Source organism: Cryptomeria japonica, chromosome 11 (genome assembly GCF_030272615.1).
Source record: "Cryptomeria japonica chromosome 11, Sugi_1.0, whole genome shotgun sequence".
Lineage (NCBI taxonomy): Eukaryota > Viridiplantae > Streptophyta > Pinopsida > Cupressales > Cupressaceae > Cryptomeria > Cryptomeria japonica.
The window spans coordinates 433104278-433129953 of NC_081415.1; the positions used below are offsets into that span (position 1 = coordinate 433104278).

General features: G+C 33.2%; 2 protein-coding genes across 2 annotated transcripts; both read left to right on the plus strand.

Moving 5' to 3' along the window:
* The first annotated feature begins 4310 nt into the window (after positions 1 to 4310).
* Positions 4311 to 4982, plus strand: LOC131860424 (uncharacterized). The gene has a single exon (XM_059214839.1). The coding sequence runs from the start codon at positions 4404 to 4406 to the stop codon at positions 4953 to 4955; it is 552 nt and encodes a 183-aa protein (XP_059070822.1). The 5' UTR covers positions 4311 to 4403; the 3' UTR covers positions 4956 to 4982.
* Positions 4983 to 24449: 19467 nt separating this feature from the next.
* Positions 24450 to 24863, plus strand: LOC131073595 (uncharacterized). The gene has a single exon (XM_058010056.2). The coding sequence runs from the start codon at positions 24450 to 24452 to the stop codon at positions 24861 to 24863; it is 414 nt and encodes a 137-aa protein (XP_057866039.2).
* The last annotated feature ends 813 nt before the right edge of the window (positions 24864 to 25676 follow it).

Sequence of the window (25676 nt, forward strand, 5' to 3'; positions counted from 1 at the left end):
GTGGTCGGATGGTAGAGGACACAAAAAAGCACACTCAGTCAAATGGGAGTGGTGTTGTATGGATAAGGCTATTGGAGAACTAGGCCTTAAGGATCTTAAAGTGCAAAGGATTGCACTTGCTGCTAAATGGATCTTCAATGCACTGGAAGGAAACGAACCTTGGAAAGTGCTCATTCAGAACAACATCAGACTGGGTTGTTCCCAAGAAGGATAAATCTTGGAGATCCCTTCCTATTAGTGACCTTATAGCTGGTAATTTCTCAGTCTCTCCCATAGGCTCTATTGTCTTCAAATTTATTTAGAAGGCGTGGGAGAGTGTTAGGATTAATATTGATAATAATTGGATTAGCCGGGATAACCAAGTTTGTGGGGAAAGATCAATTTGGTGGAACTTAACCCACAATGGAAAACCCCTCGCACTCACTCAAGGGTGTTCGACCAAGAAATGGGCCAGCAAAGGTATATGTTGTTTTAAAGATATTATTATAAATGGTGCTCTCATTTCATGGGATGATCTTTCCAGTAAGTATCAACTTCCCTTGTCTAATAGAAAAACATATAACATCATGTGCAATGCATGTGGTATCTAGCTGCTTCCTAAAGGATGCAATGTGAATGATGACAGATTACTTTGTAATGTGAAATCAATCTCTATTTATAAAACTCTAATATATAATGTTAATATTTTTAATTGTGTTAATGCTAATTGGTATTCAGATCTATCCCCTGCTCAATGGGGCAAAATGTTTAAGGTTCTTTGGAGCTCTCCTTTGGCCCCTAAAAAGAAAACTTTTAGACATGGTTGTTAATGCTTGATAAACTGCCTATCAGATTTGACTATAATAAAGATGATCTATGTAATATTTGTAAAGTGAAGGCCTCCATCAGGTATATTTTCTTTGATTGTATTATTGCTAAGGAAGTTTGGCTTATTTTTGGGCTGATTTTATCGATGCATATTAACATACTTGATGTTGTTACTTGATTTATTAGAGGCATTAATAAAGACACTAATCTTTTTTGGAATTTGTTATCTTGTGAAATACTTTGGTATCTATGGAGAATTAGAAATATAGAAAGATTTCAAGGGGAAGTAAGGGCCCTTACTGAGTCTTTTTGTAGACTCACCTTTCATTTTATCTTCTCGTAGGTTACTATGGTTATCATCTTGAACAAGGAGAAATTTAGCAGATTCCTTACCGACGACCATGCAAGACTATTTATCTTTGAGCTCTCTCATGGTTATACCTCGGGGAGAATGAATGCAGAAAGGGCTCCCTTTGTCAACGCCCTGGATGCTCTTATGGAGGAAATCAGAGGAAATGGAGAGTTGTCTCGCCATCAAATGGTGCACTCTGCCAGAATGGTGGATGATTGGAGGCTGGTTTGGATGGAAGGCCCCCTAGGTTGGGTTGCCTGGATCTAGTTCGAGGTTGTCTCATGGTGGATGTTTTGTATAGCTGGATGGTTTTTTGTATATGCCTATTTAGATGTATAGGACTGTAGTACTGGATTGGTATTTTGTATAAACCTATGTATTAATGGTCCGATCTATACATACTTACTGATGTGTATACCTAGATAGAAGGATGACATGAATTGTTGGCTGTAGTTCTAACTGTTTTGTAAATTGGTTTATTCTCTATAATCAATACAAAAAAGAGAGTGTCTTTTTGAAGTAAGAGTTTATCATGTAAATCAACCAATGAGTGCACTTAATTTTAGTTATTTAATTTAATTTCATTGACACTCAGACACATGTCAAATAAATGTTTTTAGTTTTTATTAACATGCATTTTGACATCCATATACAAAATAAACTGTTTAAAAATAAAATAAACTTAGAACCAATAAACTTTAGATTTAAATGAATTTATAAACAAAATAAAACAAAAAATATCAATACAATATATATTCAAAAATAAAAATAAAATATGGGTGATAGATATTATTAGTAAGATCAAACAAGTAGGGGAGAGAGGCAAATAGTTTGGTAGGGTCTAATTGTTGGTATAGTACTTTTGGTTATAAAATCTAGTCTTGCAACATATTTATACTATATGTCATCAATAATTAGTTCACATATAAATAAAAAATAAACCAAATATTATTTATTTATTTATAATTGAAGGAATGAAAATTACATAGAGGAGATTGCAATTAAAATTAATCAAATGTTGGTCAAAATGAATCAATATTTGAACACATTGATGTATGAATATTATTATTCTCCAAACTCATTTAAATCAATTGATCAATTCTTATATTTAATGTTGATAAAACTTTCAAAATTGTATCAGTAAGAAGAATTGTGTAAAGAAATACTCAAAAATAGTAAATACTGCTTATGTGTTCTTTTTTTTTTTTTTGATGGAGGTTCAGATGACAAGCATGTCAACTTAGTAGGGGCATGAAGCCCATGATCACACCAGTCTAGCAAGAGCCTTCGGAAACTCGTTTTTAGGAGGAGCCAACCTCATCCCTTATGATGTTAGAGCCTTGCACTCAACAAGAATTGATCTCTGATGGCCTTATTTGGAGCCATCATCAACATACCAATGACCCATTAACAACTTATGTGATTTTTATAAGATATAACAAATAAATAAAAATAAAAGATATTTTTTTAACATTTCAAATGAAAGGAAAATAAATCTTTTTATTTTAATAAAAATAGTAGAAAATAGAATGAAATGATTATCACCTTTATGCTAAAAATAGTTGTTTGAAATTATCTTGAATTAAATTAAAAGTGTATGTGTGTTGCTTCTCGATTTGATTATGTGAGTGTGATTGTATTAAATTACACATGTACCAATAGCCACTCATTGTTTAGCTTTTTTGAGCCATAATTGGTCCATTTGTGCATTTTTATTGGTACCCATGGCACACAACTACTGGGGCATTATGTATAAGTATTGGTGATTTTAAGTGCACGACTATTGGGGCATCTTTAAATAGGTATCAGCCGACACTTTGAAAAGTGTACTTATTTACCCTTGCCTGCATAACAGATCCCACAGTGTGCATCGTTACTACCCAGAAGCCAAATCAGTAGCTATAAGCAATAAAGTCGCATGTGGAGACAACAAAAAAAAATTCATCAAAATCCGATATACCATTTAAAATCTGTGGGTGTGCGAAGTTAGCTATAATGGCTACTGGTACGCATCCCCTAATTTTTTAGATAAAATTGAATTAAAATAATAATTTTAAGTAAAAAATAATAATTTAAATTTAATCAATGCAAGTAGATTTTACAATCTATGAGGTTGTATGTGTGTTGCTTTTTGATTATTTGAGTGTGATTGTATGATGCAAAAACACTCACACAATCAAAAAGCAACACACATACAACCTCATAGATTGTAAAATCTACTTGCATTGATTAAATTTAAATTATTATTTTTTACTTAAAATTATTATTTTAATTCAATTTTATCTAAAAAACTAGGGGATGCGTACCAGTAGCCATTATAGCTAACTTCGCACACCCACAGATTTTAAATGGTATATCGGATTTTGATGAATTTTTTTTTGTTGTCTCCACATGCGACTTTATTGCTTATAGCTACTGATTTGGCTTCTGGGTAGTAACGATGCACACTGTGGGATCTGTTATGCAGGCAAGGGTAAATAAGTACACTTTTCAAAGTGTCGGCTGATACCTATTTAAAGATGCCCCAATAGTCGTGCACTTAAAATCACCAATACTTATACATAATGCCCCAGTAGTTGTGTGCCATGGGTACCAATAAAAATGCACAAATGGACCAATTATGGCTCAAAAAAGCTAAACAATGAGTGGCTATTGGTACATGTGTAATTTATTAATGAGCTTTTAATTATTTGTTTTTTGATTTTTTTAAAGCTAATAATTGAAGAGTTGAATGTGCAAAGAATGTACAAAGAGTGAACGGTTATTAGAACATGAACAGTAACTGGTGCTCTTCCCCTATTTATGACTTATCTTAGAAATATTTATCTATTTATTATTGTATTGCGATGCATCCCAATTCATATAGGTCAGCAGAAGTCGGGAGTCTAGAAGGATCTGGACTACGTCTCTACTCGTTTGCATCTCATCGGCAGTTCGAGAGGACGAATTTTCTCGAATCCCGATGGTTGTGACGTTACAATTTTGAAAAGTATTTTATTAAAGGAGTAGAAAAATATGCATTTAATTAATAAGGAGAGGTGACAGACGAACACTCATTTTTGACGGTGCCGCCGTATAACACAACTATTGAAACAGGAACTAGTCTCACCAAGAATGTGTCTGCGCCTCTACTTAATCCACAGACCAGGTCAATCCTCACCCCCTTTAAGTTCTCCACACCTCCTCAACGGAAAAACAAAAGATTTACTCTTCAGCTTGCACAAAAGCTTATAATTACTTACTCATGGACAAATTGAGAAACAGAAAGAGTAGGAGCAGAACGGGGATCAGAGGTTCGAAACCCACCCCTCTCAAGGTTTCCAAGAACTCTCACAACTGTATAAAGATTCAACCTGTGATTATATACCTCCGATCTCCCGAAGTTATACACACGCAACCCAAAGATTTCATGGCGGTTGTGCAGCGACTCACAGGCTGCTCTTTGTCTTGTACTCAGACCAGGGAGGATTTGACTGCTCTTCAAACAAACCCTAAGGCTTTCTGCCCTCTAGAAAAGCAGGATTTCTCCGCCTACGAAACCGCCCCTGCGCCGCCAGTATGGCCCAATGATTACCTTTCTGAAGTGATTTCGCCGCCATGGAATTTCCTTCCAGAAGAATTGGAGTTTGACATGGGTTGGGATAAAGAGCTACACTTATTCTCTCCGCCCTTTTTCCAACAATATGAGTTAACGGAATTACAGCACTTATTCTCTCCGCCCTTTTTCCAACAATATGAGTTAACGGAATTACAGCCCTTCAATTGCCTCTATGATGCGGACCACCCATATATGTAGTTCAGATATTTATGACACAGTACGTGCGTGGTGCTCCATTAATGTATTTTTGTTGTTGAATAATACAGTGATTCCACTCTCATTTTTTATAATGTCCAGTTTTGTCCTACCCTTTCCAATTCAATGCTGGTCTTTAGTTTTTTCCTTAAAGCTTATCATTAGCATCTATGATTAGATTAGCTTATATTGTTTTAATTCAAAACTTTCCTAGATTGTGGGACATATAGATGTTATTTTGGAAAGTTCTCTTACTTCTTTTTAGATAATTAATTATTATTTTTCAATAACAATGTTTGTATTTGATTGGTATTTGTATAAGCATTATTTTCTCTCACAAATGTTTGTTTGTTTGTTTGTTTTGAAAGAAACAATGTTAGAATCATATAATACTTAAATATATGAATGGTTGATTTTAAAGTAAAATACATTTAGGAAAAAAAGAGTATGGTATACTTTTAAATATAGAATAAAATGAATATTAGATAAAGTAGTGAATATTTGATAAAATGATGCATACTTTTAGTAGAGGAGAATTAAGATTGGGATTGCGGATGTAAGGGGAGAGTTTCTTGTAAGGGAGAATCTAGAGCTCATAACAAATAGAGGTGATGGAGGAGAGGATGTCCTTCCATCTCTAAATTGCCCTAAATCGTCATCAATGGTAACATCTCTAAAAGAAGGGGAGTTGTTGTAATGTGTCAATTTATATTATCATTTCAAATTATTTAAATCAACAAGAGCAAAAAATCTGACTCATGATTTTCATATTCAAATTCTCATAAAAATTTATTTCCAAAATGAATTAAAATATTCATAAAGATTAGCAATTATTTCACCAAATTATTCACCCTATTTGACCCAACTTGCACACAAACTTTAAAATTTCTTAATTTATAAATATGAATAATTACATGAAAACAAGTCTATATTATAATAAAAAAAAATCCATCATGAATAGTAGAGATAGCATTTGAAAATTATTCAAATAAAATATATATTTTTGATAGCACAATTTGCACAATATCATGAACACTAAAAGGATCCAAAATTGAAGGATGGTTTTTTTCACATTGGGGCCAACCAAAGCACACTTCTATAGTATAAATACAAACTCCTATAGTGAAAACATACACTTCTATACAAAAATCCAAACTCCAAGGAAATCCACTCCAAAATGGAAACAAAACCAATCACACATTGCAGCAACAAAGCTCTTCAAATATGCCTACAAACTTGCAAACAAACAAAACAAAAATATTGAACAATTTATAGTCTTTTAATCTCCAATAAAAATTAGAAGTAAAATTTTTCTCAAGAACCTAAGGCATTCTAGCAACCTATGGGTTTTCATCCACCAACTAGGAATATCCTATGGGTTTTTATCCACAAAAGAGGCTTGAACACAAAGTTTCTAGAAAGATAAAAGGACATGACAAGAATGAATTGCAAAAGTTAAAAAATTACAATATATATCTTCCAAAATTTCCACATCTCACTTAGGAGGGAAAATAAAATTGAAAATGCCAATTCAAACCACACAAAGATTGCCAACCAAATATAGTGGGTTCGTTGTTATCGACGATGCTCCATAAATAGGTGTTAGATGCTTTAAAAAATTTCTAATGCCCCTAATAGATGGAAATATTAAATTTAATATTTAATTATCTAGTGGGATATAAATAATTAAGATAAAAGTAAATATTAAATAAATGATTTCCCTATGATCTTTTCCTATTAACCATAGAAAAAAGATGGTTAATGAACAATCATAAATTTTTATTTTTGAAAAGGGGACATGACAAGTCCTCAAAATTTTCATGTCCTAAACAAATGAAATTTGAATGCTCAAGAATCTCATGTTCTTTACAAGTGGCATCCTCGACTATATAGTTTTTCCACTTTATCATATACTTTGTGATACTCTTACCTTTAAACCTCTTTCCCCTACTGTCCAAAAATTTCAATAGAATGAAAATTAATTTTTTTTGTGCACATCATCCAAAGGTAATAAATTTGTTGTAGGAAGGATTTTCTATCTAAGAACCCATTTTAAACTTGAGACATAAAATATTATGAATTTGGTCAACCCAAGGAAGCTCTAATTCATAGGATACTTCACCTACCTTAAAATTTCTCTATGTTCTCTTTATCAATAAATACTTTTTTGTTGATGTTGTGCATGTTGTGAATTGTCTTTAAGTGATCTCAATTTTTCTTGAGTTTGATTGATATGATCATTGGTTTCTAGTAGTCTGCTATCTAAAAATAATAAATCAATGAAATAAAGTGCATCATATCCATAAATATCTCATAAAGGATTCATACCAATAGACATGTAGTGAGAGATTGTAACAGTACTCTCCATGATGCAACAATTTTACCCTATAATTTTACTAATTTGAGACAATTTCTCAATTATCTCTCTGCCTACTCATTTACTGTCTCTATTTGACCATCTATTTATGGATGGTATTTGGTATTTGATGTGAGATTTGTACTTGTCAGGTAAAAAATATCCTTCTAAAAAGAGCTTAGGAATCTACTACCTTTTTCAATAACAACGCTTCAAGGAAATCCATGCAATTTAAAAAATTCTTTGGAAAATATCTTTACTACTTGGAGTCTCTTAAATTTAGAAGTGATAGGAAAGAATTGTGAAAACTTGGTTGACCTGCCGACCACAACATAAATAAAATAATTACCTTGAACATTGGGTAACCCTACGATGAAGTCTATAGACATTCTCTCCCACTTCTGCTTTGGAATCGATAATGGTTGGAGTAGGCCTATAGGAAAAATTTGTTCATTTTTTTTCTATTGGCATGTCATACATTCTTTGCTCATCTTTTTTCTGTTGGAGTAGGCCTATAAGAAAAAAATGTTCATCTTTTTTCTATTGGCACGTCACACATTCTTTGATATTTTTTAGCACATCCTCTTTTAGCCCCTTCCGTTTAAATCTCTCATAGATATTCTTGTATTCCTTATAATACCCTTGATGACTAGCTAGAGTAGTGTCATGAAAAGCCCTTAGTATCTTCTCCTTAACCTTTTATTTTGCCACCAAAAAGATCATATTCAAGTATAGTATATCTTGATCCATCAATCATTAAATGTACCTATCATATTCCATAAACTCAACTGAAACAATTAAAAATAAAGGATACCTTCCAAAGGCATCAAACCTGTGGAATATTCACATGGATACGACTTTGCTAAGCTATACTAAGGTTTGATTCATTGTTTGAGACAATACTTTTGGGAAATCAATTGTGGTTTTAGGGATCTTCTTGGTCTATATATATCTTGTTGAAGGTTAATACATTGAGTGTGCTCTTTTGTTGGTGATATTTTCCCCTTAATCAATTTTCTTAGGTATATCTTATGTCCCTAGCTATTTCTTTGGTAAACTTGGTGGAGATATAGTTTTACTTGCATTATTTCTCTCATAGGATAAGTGTGTATTTAGTCTAAATTATTTTCACCCAAAATACTTATTTTAGTTCTAGATAAGATATTGCTCATGATTCAAACCTAGCATACTTACGTGTAGGTGGCAATATTTTTGGCATCTAATTCTTTTCTCATTAGTACTTATGTATGCACATATATTAAAATGCATGGTGTTGAAAACACCTGCAGAGACTATTAATGTGTAGAGGAAAAGTATTAAATTTTCTTGATGACTAGTGTGTGTGAAAAAAGTGAAAAGAGGTTGATAGCTGCAGGCACAACACTTCAATTAAGTCATTACATGTGTGGTTAGTAAATCAATAATCAATAAATAATAAACCATAACAAAGTGACTAATTTCCTTCTAAAAGATGCGAGTATAAGATTGCTCTCAGGTTTTTATAAGCAATACCGGTGACTAGACTACACCAAGATGAAGGATTTAATCTATATGATATTAAACTATATGGATGCAAAATGGATGAATAATTCAAGCAATAATGGATTCAAACAATAATGAAATAAACTAAATATGCAATAATCTCAAAAAGAAAGCACAAGATCTTCAATGACACTAGAGCAAAATCAACATAATAATAATCTCCAAGGTGTTTCTCAAATATCTCTGGGGTGATTTGAATGAGAGCTGAAGGCTGAATTTATAGAAATTCACAGGAGAGATCAAGAAAAAACACAATTTAGAATTAATTGAAATAATTGAGAAATCAGGTTCAATTAACCTTGAGATAGATTCCAATTATAGTTTAATTGAAATACATTTAAATAAGAAGTTCAAGTTGCATTAGAAATAAGAATTAATTAATTCCATGCATTTGTGATAAAAATAGATAATTATTTGATTTATTCAAGAAAAGAGTCTTTTCAATGCAACTGAACTTCTTTTTCTCAAAAGCTGTGAGTTCCAATTTTAGAGAAAGCAATTAATAATTCCTTTTAATTGTTTTTCTGATTTCAAGTTCTCAATTTAGAAGAAAGAAATAATATCTCGAGTTTGATTTCTTTCTCAATTTAATTCTTTTATTTTATTTTCAATTTAACTCTTGCTTTGTGATTAATTCCTCTTTTGTAATAAATGAATTCCTTTTTTGCATGATTAAATGTCAAATTTATTAATTAATTAAATATGCTAGGATATTTAATATTTTAAATAGGATAATTGATCAAAATGATATTCTTGGAATGATTCAATTAATTAAATAAATATTTAATTAATATTGAGTAATTCACTTGCCATGTGACATTTGATGATTAAAGAATTAATTAATGTGCTCAAGATTGATTTAATTGCCTTTGGTTAGGACCTTGGTGATGCTATCGAGATTAGGGGCCCATGGTTTAAATGACCAATTTTAGGGTATTACACTAGTCAATCTATCCCTATTAACATGAACAAAGATCAATAATGCAGCAATGCTAAACAAAAATATAAGATTTTTTAGATGATGAATCGATAGTGTAGTATCTATCTATGCAAGTGTTGATGTAAATTTATTAGTTTCAATGTGATCTTAAGACAAACTAATAAATAAATGATTTATAATGATTTGAAGCTTATAGCAAAATATTTAAAAGGATTGACTTGAAAAGGGGGAAATAATCTTTGAAATAAGATGACAAGACTACTAGAGCAATTTTATTTCTATAAATAGGATGTATTTATATATGAAAAAAATCCTCCGCGAAATCTACCTTCCAGATTTAATAAAGAAATGCTAACTCTAACGGTCAGTATAATAAGACAAAACTGTGAAAAAAATATACAAGATGTAATAAGAAACTATTTGAGATTCATGATGAGTGATAATTTTCTTTAAATTATATTCATGTTTAAAATTTGGTATCTCTCGAGAAATATTCTACGTAGATTTACTATAATAGAAGTATAGTAGTTTGTTTAAGTCAGCAGAAGTCTGAAGTCTATATAGAACAAATTTCAATCCGTGTAAACCCAGTCTTACACAATTAATACGTTGCAACTAAAATGGCCGCGTGAGAGAATTAATTCTCCCTAGTTCTAGCGGCTTTGACAAGGCAATTTTGAAGAGTATTTAATTAAATCAATGGAAAAATATGCATTTAATAAATGAGAAGGGTGACAGACGAAATCTATTTTAATATTTGGAGTACAGTAGGTACATATTGAAATAAATAGTAACCTACTTATTCACAATGTATCTGCTACATTTTTTTTTATGACAAAGTAAATAAATAAATAGTAACCTACTTATGCCATCCTTTGACTAATAAAGCCTACACACTCATTTTTTCCAAGGTTCGTTGTTTTAGACCTTTTTTTTATATGTATATATAAAATTTGTTTTAAAATATCAAAATTATTTAATCTATTACTATATTAGTTTCATAATTGATTGTATTCATGAAGTAATCTTTTGTACTTGACAATTGCAAAAGTTAATGGTGGAGTTTTCATTGTATTCATTGTCTTATTTTATAATGATAACTTTTTATTTATTTAAAAGGTTATGAATCAATTTTATGAAATGTAGTTTTTTGTTTATTATATCACAGTCAATTAAATTCGAATGAAATAGATTTAAAAATATATATATATATATTAGAGTTGAATTTCTAATTATATATTTGAAAAAAATTGTTTAAGATAAAAATAGAGCACCTATTTTAAAAAAAATTCTTATTGTATTAGAGGCAATTTATATCCATTACTTTTTAAAAACAAAAGAATGAGGTGCAAAATATTTTAAAAATTAACAATAAGAAAAGTAATATTTATTAAATAACAATGAATAATTTATTTATTTATTTTATATAGGTTACTCAAGAAATGCTATATTTGTGAAAATTCTAGCATATCTCATCCATTTAAAGTTAAATAAATTCATGTTTAAATGTAATAATTATATTGTATCATATTTAATGATTTAATTCGTATTTGACATTGTCTCTCTTTGATTAAAATCTACAACATAGTTCTAGAACTTTTGTTGAGTTAGACTATTTCATTTTACATTTAAAAATTATTTAGAAGTAGAATTTTGAAAGAAATTCAATAATTTCATCTCTAATATACAAGTGATTTCATAAAATTTCATCTTAGATCAATTAGGAAGCCATTTCATCTCTAATAAATCCAATAATTGCATCTCTAATATGCAAGTGATTTAATAAAATTTAATCTTAGATCAATTAGGAAGCCATTTCATCTCTAATTTTGAACCAATATACCAAAAAATATACTCTTTTAAAATATAGTTATTATTATTATAATATTCTTTTATAAAGTAATATTAGGAAGCCATAGCCATTCAACCTTATCCTATTTTTTGAATCCAATGTCAGCTATTTATTAACATTCATATAAGGTTAAACTAGTCACATGTGCTATATTTATTATTTATTTATTGATTACATACTTTTGGACTTGACATCACCATGTAATTAGGAAGTAGAGGACCACCAGTCGTAGAATGAACATGCTAACCTTGAAGTTTCACTATAAGATCATTCTAGTAATTTAACTTTAATCTTACATTTCAAAATAAAAATTTATTTATAGAATTTGAACTTGTTGAAATTTACTTGACTATTAATGCCAAACGTTTCATTCATCACTTTTACTTGTCATGGCAATCTAATTAACCATATATGCACCCTATCCACGTGCATCATAATCATCCTCATGATAAAAGTACAAAGATACCCATAATTTTGGTAGAATTCAAGTGGATCCCAATGCCCATAAGACTCATTCACATCACCTTTTACTAGATGCTTAGTTTTTCCATATAAGAGTTCAAGTCTTCACCTCAACGTCCTCCTTCACAACAAAAGGGATAGTGACATGTTCAAACTCTATTCTATTTGGGGGTCCTAGTGCCTAATTTTGGGATAATTGTGCCCCCAATATATGCTTTGCATAGCCCCCACCTCTACCCTAGAACTCTTGTGTATCAAAGTAATTAGGGATCTCATTAAGGAAAAGAACACAATATATTCTCCTCAAAAGTATTGTGGTACCCCATTGTTATTATATAGAGGATGGTAAAAAAACATCCACCACCTATCACAAATACTATTCCATATCCATTGGTGGTGGAAATAAAGGACATGAAACCTCTTGAAAGTGTTGTGTATGGGTGCATTGGTTCATAGGTTGGTGAATAGTGTACACAAGTCCAATTTTTTAAATTTTTTAATTTTTAACTTGCTCATAAGATAGTTTGCCTACATAAAATTGTCTTAGTTCTTCCCTCTTATTGGACCAACTATTGATTTCCCCACTCACTAACACTATGTTAGAGGTAATTGATTGTAGTGATTCAAAAAGGGTGGACCTATGGGAGTTTTATTGCTAGATATTTTAACCTTAAAATTTCTACTTTAAGTTTTATTTTTTTGTTTTTAATTTTACCTAGTTTATATTCTTTTATATCATTCCTTAAGTGTGTTGAGGCATTGAAGGAGGGGTTTTTTGTCATTATTATTCATATAGGTTTTGATAAGGAGGTGAATCAGGGTTTTGATCATTTCGGGGTGGACTATCAACTTCCAAAAATTAAAGAAATTGCATAAAATCTAATTGAATCCATCTATTTAATCTAAAATTTATACCAAAATTATAAACACTTGTTGCCTTGACCTTGGCGATGTGGTGCCAACATTTTGGTGATGATGGTGAAGGAATAAGAAAAAATAGGGTCTCCAAAAATGTGAGTGTGCTTCAAAGAACTTTCAGGATGCATGTTTTCCAAGGAGTAAAACAAAAATGCAAGTTTGAGGATATTTTTTACTTTATTTTAAAATAATGATAGGAGTGCACTATAATGCACCCACATTATGGTCAAGAGTGGATAATCCTAAGGATCGATCACTCAAAACCATAACATGAAAGCATAATTAGAGGCTCTAGTTATGGTCTCTTAGGGACCAAAAAGTGAGGTGGCTACTTTTGGTCCCTCATCTTTCTGTAGATGCATTAAGAATTTAATTTTTTTGGCCTTTTATTAAAGGATGAAAGCTAATAATATACCGAAATCCAAAGATATGTTGTGGGGGTTGATTTCCACAAGGTGAGAAGGATTGGATGAATATCTATGTAGAAGAAAATTTTAATTCATGATTGGCAAGATTTTTTGGAGTTATATTTTGGGGACCATTATTTTAAAGGTTAGGATTTGGTGGCTTTTTAATTTTATGAGGTGGTTTTTATCATATTGTTAGATACAAAAATAGAGTCATGGATCAAGCCACTAATATGGGTGTTGCTTTGAATGAAGAGGAGGGAAGGTTGTCAAAGAAATGGTAGAATGGGTTTCCAATAAAAGGTTATTAAACTCCTACATGAATATATCAATGTTTAGCCTCTCAAAATTGGGTAGATATAGTAACAAATAATGTAGGAGTTAATCATTGTAATTTAAGTTTGGCTTGGGAATACATGGTCTAATATGGTTTGAGCTTTAATTTTGAAGGTGGAAATGATTAGAATGTTTAATTATTATATGATTGTTGGAGGGATTGTGTGATGTTGGGGGTACATAGTATGCAATAGAAAACTTATTTTGTGTTGGGATAATGTGCGAATATGTGTTTGGATTGGTTGAGTGATGTGTTGTCATTGATGTCAACATATTCCTCTGTGTGTTCTAGTGTTGCAGTCAGATTAAGTGAGTTAGTTTGTCAGTGTGTTGCAGATGAGTTGTTACAGATTAAAGGGTTTTGAGATAAGTATCTCTAGTTGATTCAACTTAGATTTTAGTGGTTCGCATGGAGATTTGGTCAAGCTATGTGATCTGGTATTGCGGTTGGTTTTTTAGTTGTTTGGTGTGATTAGTGTTCTAGATTTTGCTTTGCATTTCTCCATGTTGCAATATCTTGTTTTTTGGATTTGACAGAGTGTTTGGGATATTCTAGTGTGTCCTCAATTTAGATGGTTCATGATTTGAAGGTCCACAAGTGAATCTTTTAGTTTGTCAGTCAATTCAATTAGTGTTCTTAAAGTTTGGTATACTGATGATGAAGATTCTAGTAAGTGGTGTTGGTCCAGTTGTTTCTATGGCAATTCATGATGCTTGTGGTTGTTTCTAGATCATGCCCTATTTGTGTTGGTGCTCTGCATTGATCGTTGAGTGTGTTATTAATGATTTTTCTTGAGTTGGTGGTTCTCTTCAATGCTTCATGTTCTTGGCCGACATGATGATTGTAGCATGTTGCGGATGTTTGAGGAATAATTCTTGGAGGTGTTTCATGTTCAAGGTGTTGATTTAGGTCCATAGTATTTCTTAGCCGATATGTTTTGGTTTGCATGTAATATTGTAGTGTGTATGGTTATATCTTTGTAATTTGTGATGTGTGTTGAGTCGACCTTGAAAGATAGGTTGATGATATGTATAAATAAATGTAATAATCATGTGAGAGAGGTATCTGTGTGTGCGAATAATGATTTGATCTTTTGGAAGCAGTGAAGTAGTGCAAAGAAATTTGAAGAAGTGCGAAGGAGCAAAATGTGTGTTATGTGCTTAACCAGAAGCGTGACCAGGCATGAGGACATGCTATTATATTAGTTCATGATCTTCTGGATGTAATTCGAATGTGTTTATGTGCATTCCCCATTGTAATATTTCATATACTTCTATAGGGTATCATCATATCAAGTGGGTAGGCTCACACCATGGTTTTTCCCTTGTCTGGGTTTTCTACGTCAAAAATCTTGGTGTTATGTGTGTTATTGATGTGGTGTTGATTTATGCTTTCACTATTAATTATCAGATCCAAAATTATAAGGTTGGAAGGAGAAAATTCCATAAGGGAAATAGAGGAATAGATTGTGTAATGGGAGGAAATGGTGGTTGATTTCAAGGAATTCATGAAAAAGATTTAAAGATGATAGCTTTGTGATTGGCTATTTTAGCATTATAATTGTTGGAGTTGGTTGTCTATTACTGCTGCTAGGATATGTTGTTGTCATTGATGTCAACATATTCCTGTGATTTATTTTGGTGAGTTTAGGAAGATCTTCTGATCTGGTTTTGTAGTTTGGTTTTGCTGATCACTGTTTTGTAGAATTTGATATTTTCTCTGGTATATTTCGGTGCGATCAGATCTTGTGCTGAGGTTTTGGGATATTTTTTGGGATGATCTTGTGTATATTTTTTTTAGATGGTTCATAATTTGGTTCTCCGCAAGTTATCTTTCTTCATGGCAAGTGCTGATTGGCTGTGTTTTTGAGCTTTCTAATGTTGATCGATGAAGATTTGATAAGTGGTGTTGGTGTAGATGTTGGTGATGATTCTAACGAGCTTCTTGGTGTTTCCTAGTCATGTCCTATTTGTTTTGGCAATCTGCATTGATCATTGTGCAATTTTTTGGTGGTTTTCATCAACCAGTGTTGATTTGCGTGTTATGCGATATTTCTGATGGTGTAGTGTGTTGCAGTTGATATTGGCGTGATTTTTGGTGGTTGTGATTATTTGGAAATTTGAATTAGGTCCATGCTATGTAATTTAAATCATTATATTGGTCTGATGGTTGATATTTGTATCGTGCAATTTAATTTTGTGAGTTGAGGGTTGAGGTTTTAGCCGACCTTGTTATCAAGGTTGATGAATTGTATATATAGGTGATTTATTCACTTAGTTTTGGTGTCAGTATTGTGTCTGCATTATCAGAGAGAGGTGAATGTGCGAACAAGAAATTTATCATTTAGTGAAGTGTTGAGGTGAGATTGGTGGTCCAGGGTAGACAATTATGCTTAAACAGAACTGTCATCAGGAATTTGTAGATGCTATCATTGCAGTTCATTTCTTTCAGATTGTAGTCCAATTCATATTGTAAGTCAGTGAGACTTCCTTGAGGGTTGTAGCCTTCCGGGCAAATATCTTTTGAGTAGTGTGCTCTAGGAAGTGTGCATTCCCCATTGTAATATTTTCACATACTTCTGCAGAGTATCATCTTACTATGGGTAGGTTCCCACTATGGTTAATCCCTTAAATGCATTTTCTATGTCAAAAATCTTGGTGTTGTATGTTGTGCTGTTAATATGTTTGTTTGTCTATTGTTGCAGTTTATCAGTTTGTGTTTTGGGGTTTAATTTTTCTAGATCTGGTGAAGACTGATTCACCCCCCCTCTCAGTCTTCCTTCTTGATTGGTGCTAACAATTGGTATCCGAGATAGATCCTCCGATAGAAACTTAATCGCTTGATTAGATCCTGGATGGCAGCTCAAGGTATTATTTTCAAGAAGGAAAGTCTGAGGTTTGATGGAAGTAACTATACTGTATGGAAGAGTCGGATGGAGGTGCACTTGAAGTGTCTTGGAGATGATTACTAGAAGATTACTAAGAATGTCTATGTTGTTCCTCAAAATGGACCATCTACTCGTGATGAGGTTAAGGAACAAGAATATAACAATAAAGTGAAGGAAGCATTTCTTAGTGCCCTAAATGATCATAAAATAACAAATGTTATGGCACTTCAGACGGCCCATGAGATTTGGGAGAAGCTTGAGATCTTGTAGGAAGGTGATAATTAAGTAAAAGTTGTAGAGTTTGAAAGGAAAACATGAGACATTGAAGATGAGAGATGATGAGAACATACATTCATACATGGCTAAGGTGAATGAACTTGTCCTTGGTATCCGATATGCCGATGGAAATATTGAGGAAGATGAGATTGTTGGCAAGGTGTTGAGATCTTTGCCTCTTGCTTATAAACATAAGGTTGTTGCTATTGATGAGATTTGGAGTGTAACTACAGTAACAAGAGATATGTTGGTTGGAAAAATTTCCGCATTTGAGCATAGTGAATTTGGAGAATCTCATGTAAATTCTGAGATTGCATTTAGAGAATCAACATCTGTATCCGGTAAGAAAAAATGTGATCTTGATGAGTGCAAGACATATAGATATGAAAGAGAAAGGAGATAAATTGTAGAGAAAGAAAGAGAGCTTGATGAGCTTGAAGCATTGATTTCTCAGAGATTGCCTAAAGGTGCCGGTAAATATGATGGAAAGTTGCCCTTGAAATGTTTTTCTTGTAATAAGATAGGACATTTTTCTTCTAGATGCTTGGAGAGAATGGCCAAGTATGACAAATATGATAAGTTTGATAAGCATGATAGGAATGATAGATATGAGAAGCATGAAAAGTATGATAAGCCTTATAAGTCCAATCGGAAGTTTAGAAACCAAAAGAACCGTTACTATGCTGGAGATGAAGGTGTTACAAATGATGAGTCAGAAGGAGATGAATTTGTGTTTATTGCCATTAAAGAAGATAGACCTATACCTATTGATTCCACTAGCTGTTCTATTGAGGAGAAAGCTTTGGCTGCAAAGGTAGAAGAAAAAGGTGAATGGGTGATTGACAATGGTTGTTCACATAATATGAGGTCTGTGATAAAAGAAAATTTGTAAGCATGGAAAGGTATGATGGTGGAATAGTTAGATTTGGAGATGACAAAGCTTGTGTAATCCGTGGGAGAGGTTCTATTTATTTTGATGGTAAGCATAACATTGATGATATCTTTTATGTAGAAGGCTTGAAGCATAATATTTTGAGTGTTTGACAGACGGTTGATAAGGGTTATGATCTACAATTCAAGTATTGCTGCTGCTAGTAATTGCACTCAGATAGTTTGGATGAAGCAAATATTGAAAGATATGAGAGTTATTCATGATGAGCCTACTGTTATATACTGTGATAATTTCAGTGATATAAACATGTCAAAGAATCCGGTGCAACATTCAACGACTAAGCAGTGATATAATTAGTTGAGAGAGCAAGTCAGTGAAGACAAGGTGAAGCTGGAGTATGTATCTACAAAGGAACAAATTGCTGATATTTTCACTAAGTCTTTACCTACAGATACATTTATTTACTTGAGAGACAAGTTAGGGGTATCCACCCCTCCTGACGAGAACTAGATGCATTGAGTTACATCGATCCAGTGGATTTCAGAGCCTTATTCTTTTATCTGGATTGATGAGTGGTGTTGCTCCTCTGCTAGACTAGTCTGTTGATTCTTGGTTGTGTGTCCTAGGGGGAGAGAGATTCATGTTTCTGTTTTGAGAGAGAGTTTGGCTTTCTATTTTGGAGATATTTGGCATTGTTGTCAAAGGGGGAGAGAGATCATGTGAAAAAATGCATTATCTATCTTGATCTTAGGGGGAGTTTTTGGTGATATCTTCTTTCTTTGCATTGACTGTTTTTCACATTCATATGTTGCCATCAATGCCAAAGGGGGAGATTGCTGGAGTTGTTGGATATGGTTGTTCATTACTGCTACTAGGATATGTTTTTGTCATTGATGTCAACATATTCCTGTGATTTATTCTGGTGAGTTTGGGAAGATCTTTTGATCCAGTTTTGTAGTTTGGTTTTGCTGATCATTGTTTTGCAGAATCCGGTATTTCCTTTGGTATATTCCGGTGTGATTAGATCTTGTGCTAAGGTTTTGGGATATTGTTTGGGATGGTCTTGTGTATCTTCGTTTCACATGGTTCATGATTTGGTGCCCCACAAGTTATCTTTCTTCATGATAGTTACTGATTGGTTGTGTTTTTGAGCTTTTTGATGTTGATCGATGAAGACTTGATAAGTGGTGTTGATGCAGCTATTGGTGATGATTATAACATGCTTGCTGGTGTTTCCTAGTCGTGTCCTATTTTTTTTGGTGATCTGCATTGATTGTTGTGCAAGTTTTTGGTGGTTTTCATCAGCCAATGTTGATTTGCGTGTTATGCGGTATTTCTGATGGTGTAGCGTGTTGCGGTTAATATTGGCATGATTTTTGGTGGATGTGATCATTTGGAAATTTGAATTAGGTTCATGCTATGCAATTGAAATCATTATATTGTTCCAGTGGTTGATCTTTGTATCGTGCAATGTAATTCTGTGAGTTGAGGGTTGAGATTTTTAGCTGACCTTGTTATCATGGTTGATGAATTGTATATATAGGTGAATTATTCACTTAGTTTTAGTTTTGGTATTGTATCTACATTATCAAAGAGAGGTGAATGTGCGAACAAGAAATTTATCATTCAATGAAGTGTTGAGGTGAGATTGGTGGTGCAGGGTAGACAATTGTGCTTAACCATAATTGTCATCAGGCATTTGTAGATGTTATCATTGCAATTCATTTCTTCTAGATTGTAGTCCAATTCATATTGTAATTCAGTGATACTTCCTTGAGGGTTGTAGCCTTTTGGGCAAATATATTTTGAGCAGTGAGCTCTAGCCAGTGTGCCTGCATGCATGTGCATTCCCCATTGTAATATTTTCACATATACTACTGCAAAGTATCATCTTACTATGGGTAGGTTCCCACCGTAGTTTTTCCCTTAACCAAGTTTTCCACGTCAAAAATCTTGGTGTTGCGTGTTGTGCTGTTAATTTGCTTATTTGTCTATTGTTGCACTTTATCAGTTTGTGTTTTGGGGTTTAATTTTTCTAGATTTGATGAAGACTGATAAACCCCCCCTCTCAGTCTTCCTTCTTGATTTCTACTAACAATAATCTCACCAAGGATTTAGATGGTGTGCCATGTGTGGAAACTAATTTTATGACAGTGAATATTTTGCTTGATCTTAGGCACATGTAGGGTAGGTGAAACAATTTTCACAAAATATATTTGTCATGTTCTTATTTTTTTCTCTCCATAATTGATTCATAATAATATTAAAGAATTGTTCCATCAATTTGTGGTTTATTTTATTTACTTCTTAATCATCTTCATGCAAATAAATCAACTATACCTTCAACATTGTATAGAGGAGATGGAAAAAGCTTTAGGAGGTGGCTTTTCCTTTGGACATGATTCTGGCATTCTTCATGCATTGTGATAGTGAAGAGCTTAAAGATGTTGTAATAATAACTTCACCTAAATAGTCAACTCAGGCCATCAATACAATGTTAACTTTGTGGTGTGTTTGAGGTGTGCATAATTTTCCCCAAACCCTTGATTTATATTAATAGACTCTATGTTTATTATGTGGTGGGTCATGGTAAGGCTATGTTTAATTATTATTTGATTTATTCTATGTGATACTTTTGGGATATGACAAGCATGATTCAGTCCTTTTCTATTCTATGTTGGTTGCTTAGATTAGGTAGAGAGGGGTAGGTCCCCAACCCATTTACATAACAACCAAAAAGGGAAAAAATAGTGATCTCATAAGTGGTGAGACTAATAGCAACCAAAAAAGATCAAACATACCAAAAGAATTCTAGAAAATAACAACAAAATTAAGGGATCTGGATAAGAATAGACAAATTGAAAAAACCAGCTATTGGTTACCCAGAAGATTGAGATACTTGATAGCATGCTGTGAATGCTAAATGGTAAACATAGAACCGAATTTGATATTTTATTGATTCAAACGAGATTTCTTTAAATAGGTAATACAAAAATAAAACAATTTGAAAACTAAATAATTCACACTAAAACTGCCGCAAAAACTAATTAGTTGTTTATGCAATGTAATACACCAACATTCTCCCCCTTATTATATTAATCTAAACAAAAGTGGAACATTGCAAGGGTTTTCAACCCAACCTTCTGGAGACTTTGATGAAGCGCCTTCACCAATCCTCCTTGCTCACCCAACAAACACCAAATTGACTGCTTTAGTGGATCTCTTGGCTGTAGAACTTGCAACCATTTACACAACATGAGAAAACATAAAAGTGTTCACACCCTCCATGCACAATGAGACACATTTCCTCCAAAATTCCACATCTCCTCTGAGTGTGTCTAATGCCTCCTCTAGTGCACATGAGACACCTTTTCTCTGAAATTCCACATCTTCTTTGAGTATGTCTAATGCCTTCTCAAGTGTTGTGGAAACAATCCGTCCTCTACTGCATAAATCACCAACCAAATGTCTGCACATGAGATACCTTTCCTTTGAATGTCAACATCTCCTCCGAGTGTGTCTAATGTCTCCTCAAGTGCTCGACGAATCATCAAACTTTTACCCCCCCTTGCTTCTTGAAGGGACACATAAAAGCCAATCCCCTTCTTTTCATCAAGGACACAAATGTGAAAGGTACTTCCTATGTAATAAATCACCCCTAAGTCAGAAGCTAGCTTGGGATGATAGGTGTCCTCCTACCTCTTAGCTTGGGATGATAGGTGTCCTCCTACCTCTATTGCCTCAAACCTCTGATATGGCCCTATTACACTTTATCCATTTGATATTACATCAATCTCTTTGATAACACAAACATGTGAATCTTTGAAAACTTCTTTAAACAAGGCATGAATGATTCTAAAAGTATAGAAGAAAATTTGAAATCTTTGTATGCCATTGATAGTGCAATACTAAATATTATAACTAGAACCAAAATACCCGTTGCTTATAGTGATTAATACCTCTTATAAATGTAATCCTTCTTCTCACAAAGTATCCAAATGGTGGAAACAATAGATGGTAGCTACTAACTAGCAACAAAGGGAAACACAAATATAGAAATACTAGCCACTATATAGAGTGACAGAATAAACCCCCAGATCAGAACTAATACGTGCCCTTTTAATTGCGCAAGAACATCAACCAACTTCTCGAGATTGCAAACTGATTTAATACCAAGTTTACTTGCAAAGTAAACTTATTGTTTCTAAACCAACAGGAATTCGTACCTTATATATTTCCTTTATGCACCTGCGCTTATAGCACTTGTTCAAACTCCGTGCTAGCTCTCCTTGTATAGTGCACATGGAATGTAGATTCTCAGCAGACTTAGCATGAATTCTCAGCCCATGTGAAAATTATGCTAGTCTCTCAAATTTCATCGCCTTGTCTTATTTCATCAGTATCTTCTAATGGACAAGCTCTTTCCTTTCATCCCGTTTGTAATATTTCAGCGTTTCAAACTACTCCATTTCCATTCATTAATCTAACTCTCTATTGCGTTGCTAGTTTTATCAAATATGCTGATTTCAACTTAGCTTTGTGCAGACTAGAACATGTTGCCAACTATGACAAACCGCAACAAACTTTTGCAGATGAAGGGAGAATAGTTGATGAATGACACACACAACTCTTTGCAGTGTTGACTGGTCTCTATCTAGATTTACGCTTCACACTTGAGATTCCAATCAAAAAGTTTGTAATTTCATACCTCTGAACGCCCTTACCAACAAGGGTGAACAGTCGTCTCTATTCAAGAAACTTCAACGCCAGGCAGATGAATCACTCAACACCGAGAAGATCTCCATGACCGTGCCGCTCTGATACCATATGTGAACGCTTAATGGAAAACATAGAACTAAAGTTGATATTTTATTGATTCAAACGACATGCCTTTAAAAAAGCAATACAAAAACAAAACAGTTCGAAAACTGAATAACTCACACCAAAACTGCCACAGCAACTAATTAGTTGTTTATGCAATGTAATACGCCAACACATGCCATTCCTTATTTAGGATTTACAGCTTTTTTAAGAAGGGCAGCTCCTTGTTAGAGGTCACCTCATTGGAGAGAATGACATCAAGAGAAGCTTGCTCTTTCCCTATTTAGAATACCTGACCAGTAGGAAAACCCACTGGAGCAACAACCATCTCAACCCTTCACTTATTTTACTTTGGGTCCTGTTACAAGACCTATATTGAGACAACCATGCTTTCCACCACATCCTTACTATACACCACAATGTCCAACATGTTTTCACCATTTTGTCCTACTTTTCTTGGATAATACTAATATTTTCCTCCAAATTCCAATTTTTTTGGTCAATTGAAAAAGCGGTAGCCTTAATGGATTCAACTTCTTGCTCTAGAGAAGCAAACTTATCAATTTTTTTAAGCCAACATTTTAAAACAAGCCCAAACAACCTCGTCAATAGAATTCATAGGCCAATCCATTGCCTTAGTCAAGGATAAAGCCTCTAGTTTTGTGACTTTTACTTTAGCCATATGGAGTTGGGTTAGCTGCCATTTTATAATTTGATTTTGGAGACTGTAAGCATGACACACTTCATTCACTTTAAAATTAAGATTGTTGTAGAGATTGCAAGAAGGGGTGAACAAGGGTGAACAAGGGGCTAGGATGGAACACCTAAATTCATTGGAAAATCCTCCGAGGAGAGAGGAAAGAAGTGTTATCAAAGGTAATTATAGTGGGAGGAGGCACATTAGAGGATCCTTCAGAGGAAGGCGACGAGGTAGAGCTAGAGTCATCATCAGAAATCACCTTTGGGGGTTCAAAGACTACTTTCTTTTTTATCATGAGTATCAAAGGGAATGACCTCCTTAGCCAAAGTTTTAGCTATGCATGCCACGCACAAAATAAATAGCTAAATATGAAAGAAATAATAGACATTATGAATATATAAAATATGATAATATGTGTAAATATAATTAAAATATATGAATATGAATAAAATGATTAATATAAAAAATACAAAATATATTCAATTACACACAAAATTATATTATTTATCAATATATTATAATATTAAAATATTATCTCATAATAAATCTAAATCTAAAATTAACTAAAACATAGAAATTTCACTAATAAACATGGAGAAAAGAAGAAAGTTTCTTTCTCTAGAAATAGGTAATTTGAAAATAGTTGAAAGGGATACATAACTACTAGGGTCGAACAAGTAACTTTCCAAACTCGTCTTAGTCTGAAGTCAGTAAAGTGTTAAAAGTCTAGATAAGGACTGTATCCGTGTAAACCAAGTATTAAACAACACAATAGTTTACTTTGGCGGTATCTCAAATGATGAATTTTCTGCAATCCCAACGGCTCTGCAATACCAACCAGGAAAAGTATTGAATCAGATTAGTTAAAAAGTACAAATTTAGTAAATGACGAGAGGTGACACACGAATGTCATTTTGCTGGCGCACTATACAAATGAAATAATAAGAACTGGTCTCCTCAAGAATGTGTCTTTAGCATCTTCCGCGTAGTTAATTTTGAGACCAAGTCTAACCTAAAACCAGTTGCCTATAAATTTTCTACACCAGTTGTAGTATCCTTCAGGGAAATCTTTCTTTCAAAGCTTTAGAATTGTATGATTAGGCCGCCATGGAGCAGGCGAAAAAGACAAGGAGTGGAAACAAAACGGGGATCACAGGTTCGAGACCCACCCCTCTCAAGGTTTCCAAGGACTCTCACAACTGTACAAAGATTAAACCTGTGATTATATACCTTCGATCTCCTGAAGTTATACACACGCAGCCTAAAGATTTCAAGGCGCTTGTGCAGCGACTCACAGGCTCCTCCTCCTCTTGTACTCAACACAGGGAGGATTTCAGTGCTCTTCAAACAAATACTTCGGTTTTCTGTTCTTTGGAAAATAAAGAGACGACCCACCAACTCCAAGCCACCCCTCCGCCGCCAGACGTATGGCCTATTAATGATTGCCTTTCTCAACTGATTTCTCCGCCATGGAATTCCTTTGCAGAAGACTTGGATTTGGACATGCTTTGGGATTCATAGCTACGTTTTTTCTCAGCTATTTTACTTCCCGTTACAGCGAATTACAGCTTTTCAATTACCTCTGTGATGTGGGCAATAGTCAGTACGTTTCCCTCTAACGCTCCTGTGTTACTGGTCAATGCACAAATTTCTGCTTCATTTTTTCGTAGACAAAGTATATGGTGACCCATTAATGTCATCTTTTGAATAATCAAGCCTGTACATTGGCATTTTCTACAAGGCTCTTTTTTCCCTCAACTTACTTAATTCAGTGACTGTCCTTTTTCATACTTTTAAAATGTATTATATATACTAACAGAAAAGTATTTTATGATATAAAATTATAATTTTTATTTTAAATTTGATAATTATTTACATGTCAATATTTGATAATTAGTATAAAAAATGAATACAGAAAAAATAAATAATGTAGCACTAAAATCTATTGTTATGATATTAAATTTAACATTAATTATGTTATTTACACTAACAATAATTTACTAGCAATCGCATCTTGGTGTGCAATGGGTACGCCGAAGAGGTGTAGAAAGTCAGTTATGAAAATTTTGAGTTTACGTTTTGTATACATTTGTGCACTGTATGAGTTCAATCAATAGGCCATTTAGTAAATGATGTTGTTTGTGCAATATAGATCTTAATGGAGAAGTGTTAATTATGCATCCACTTAGAAGTGTCTAAACATGACTAAAAAAACCTTTGAATGGGAAATATAATCAAGATCCATTAGCTATAGGCTCATGTTATGTTTGCAATAGGGAGAAAGGAAAATAAAGAGATAGAAAGAGGGAGAGACAAAGGATAAGGAGATAGAGG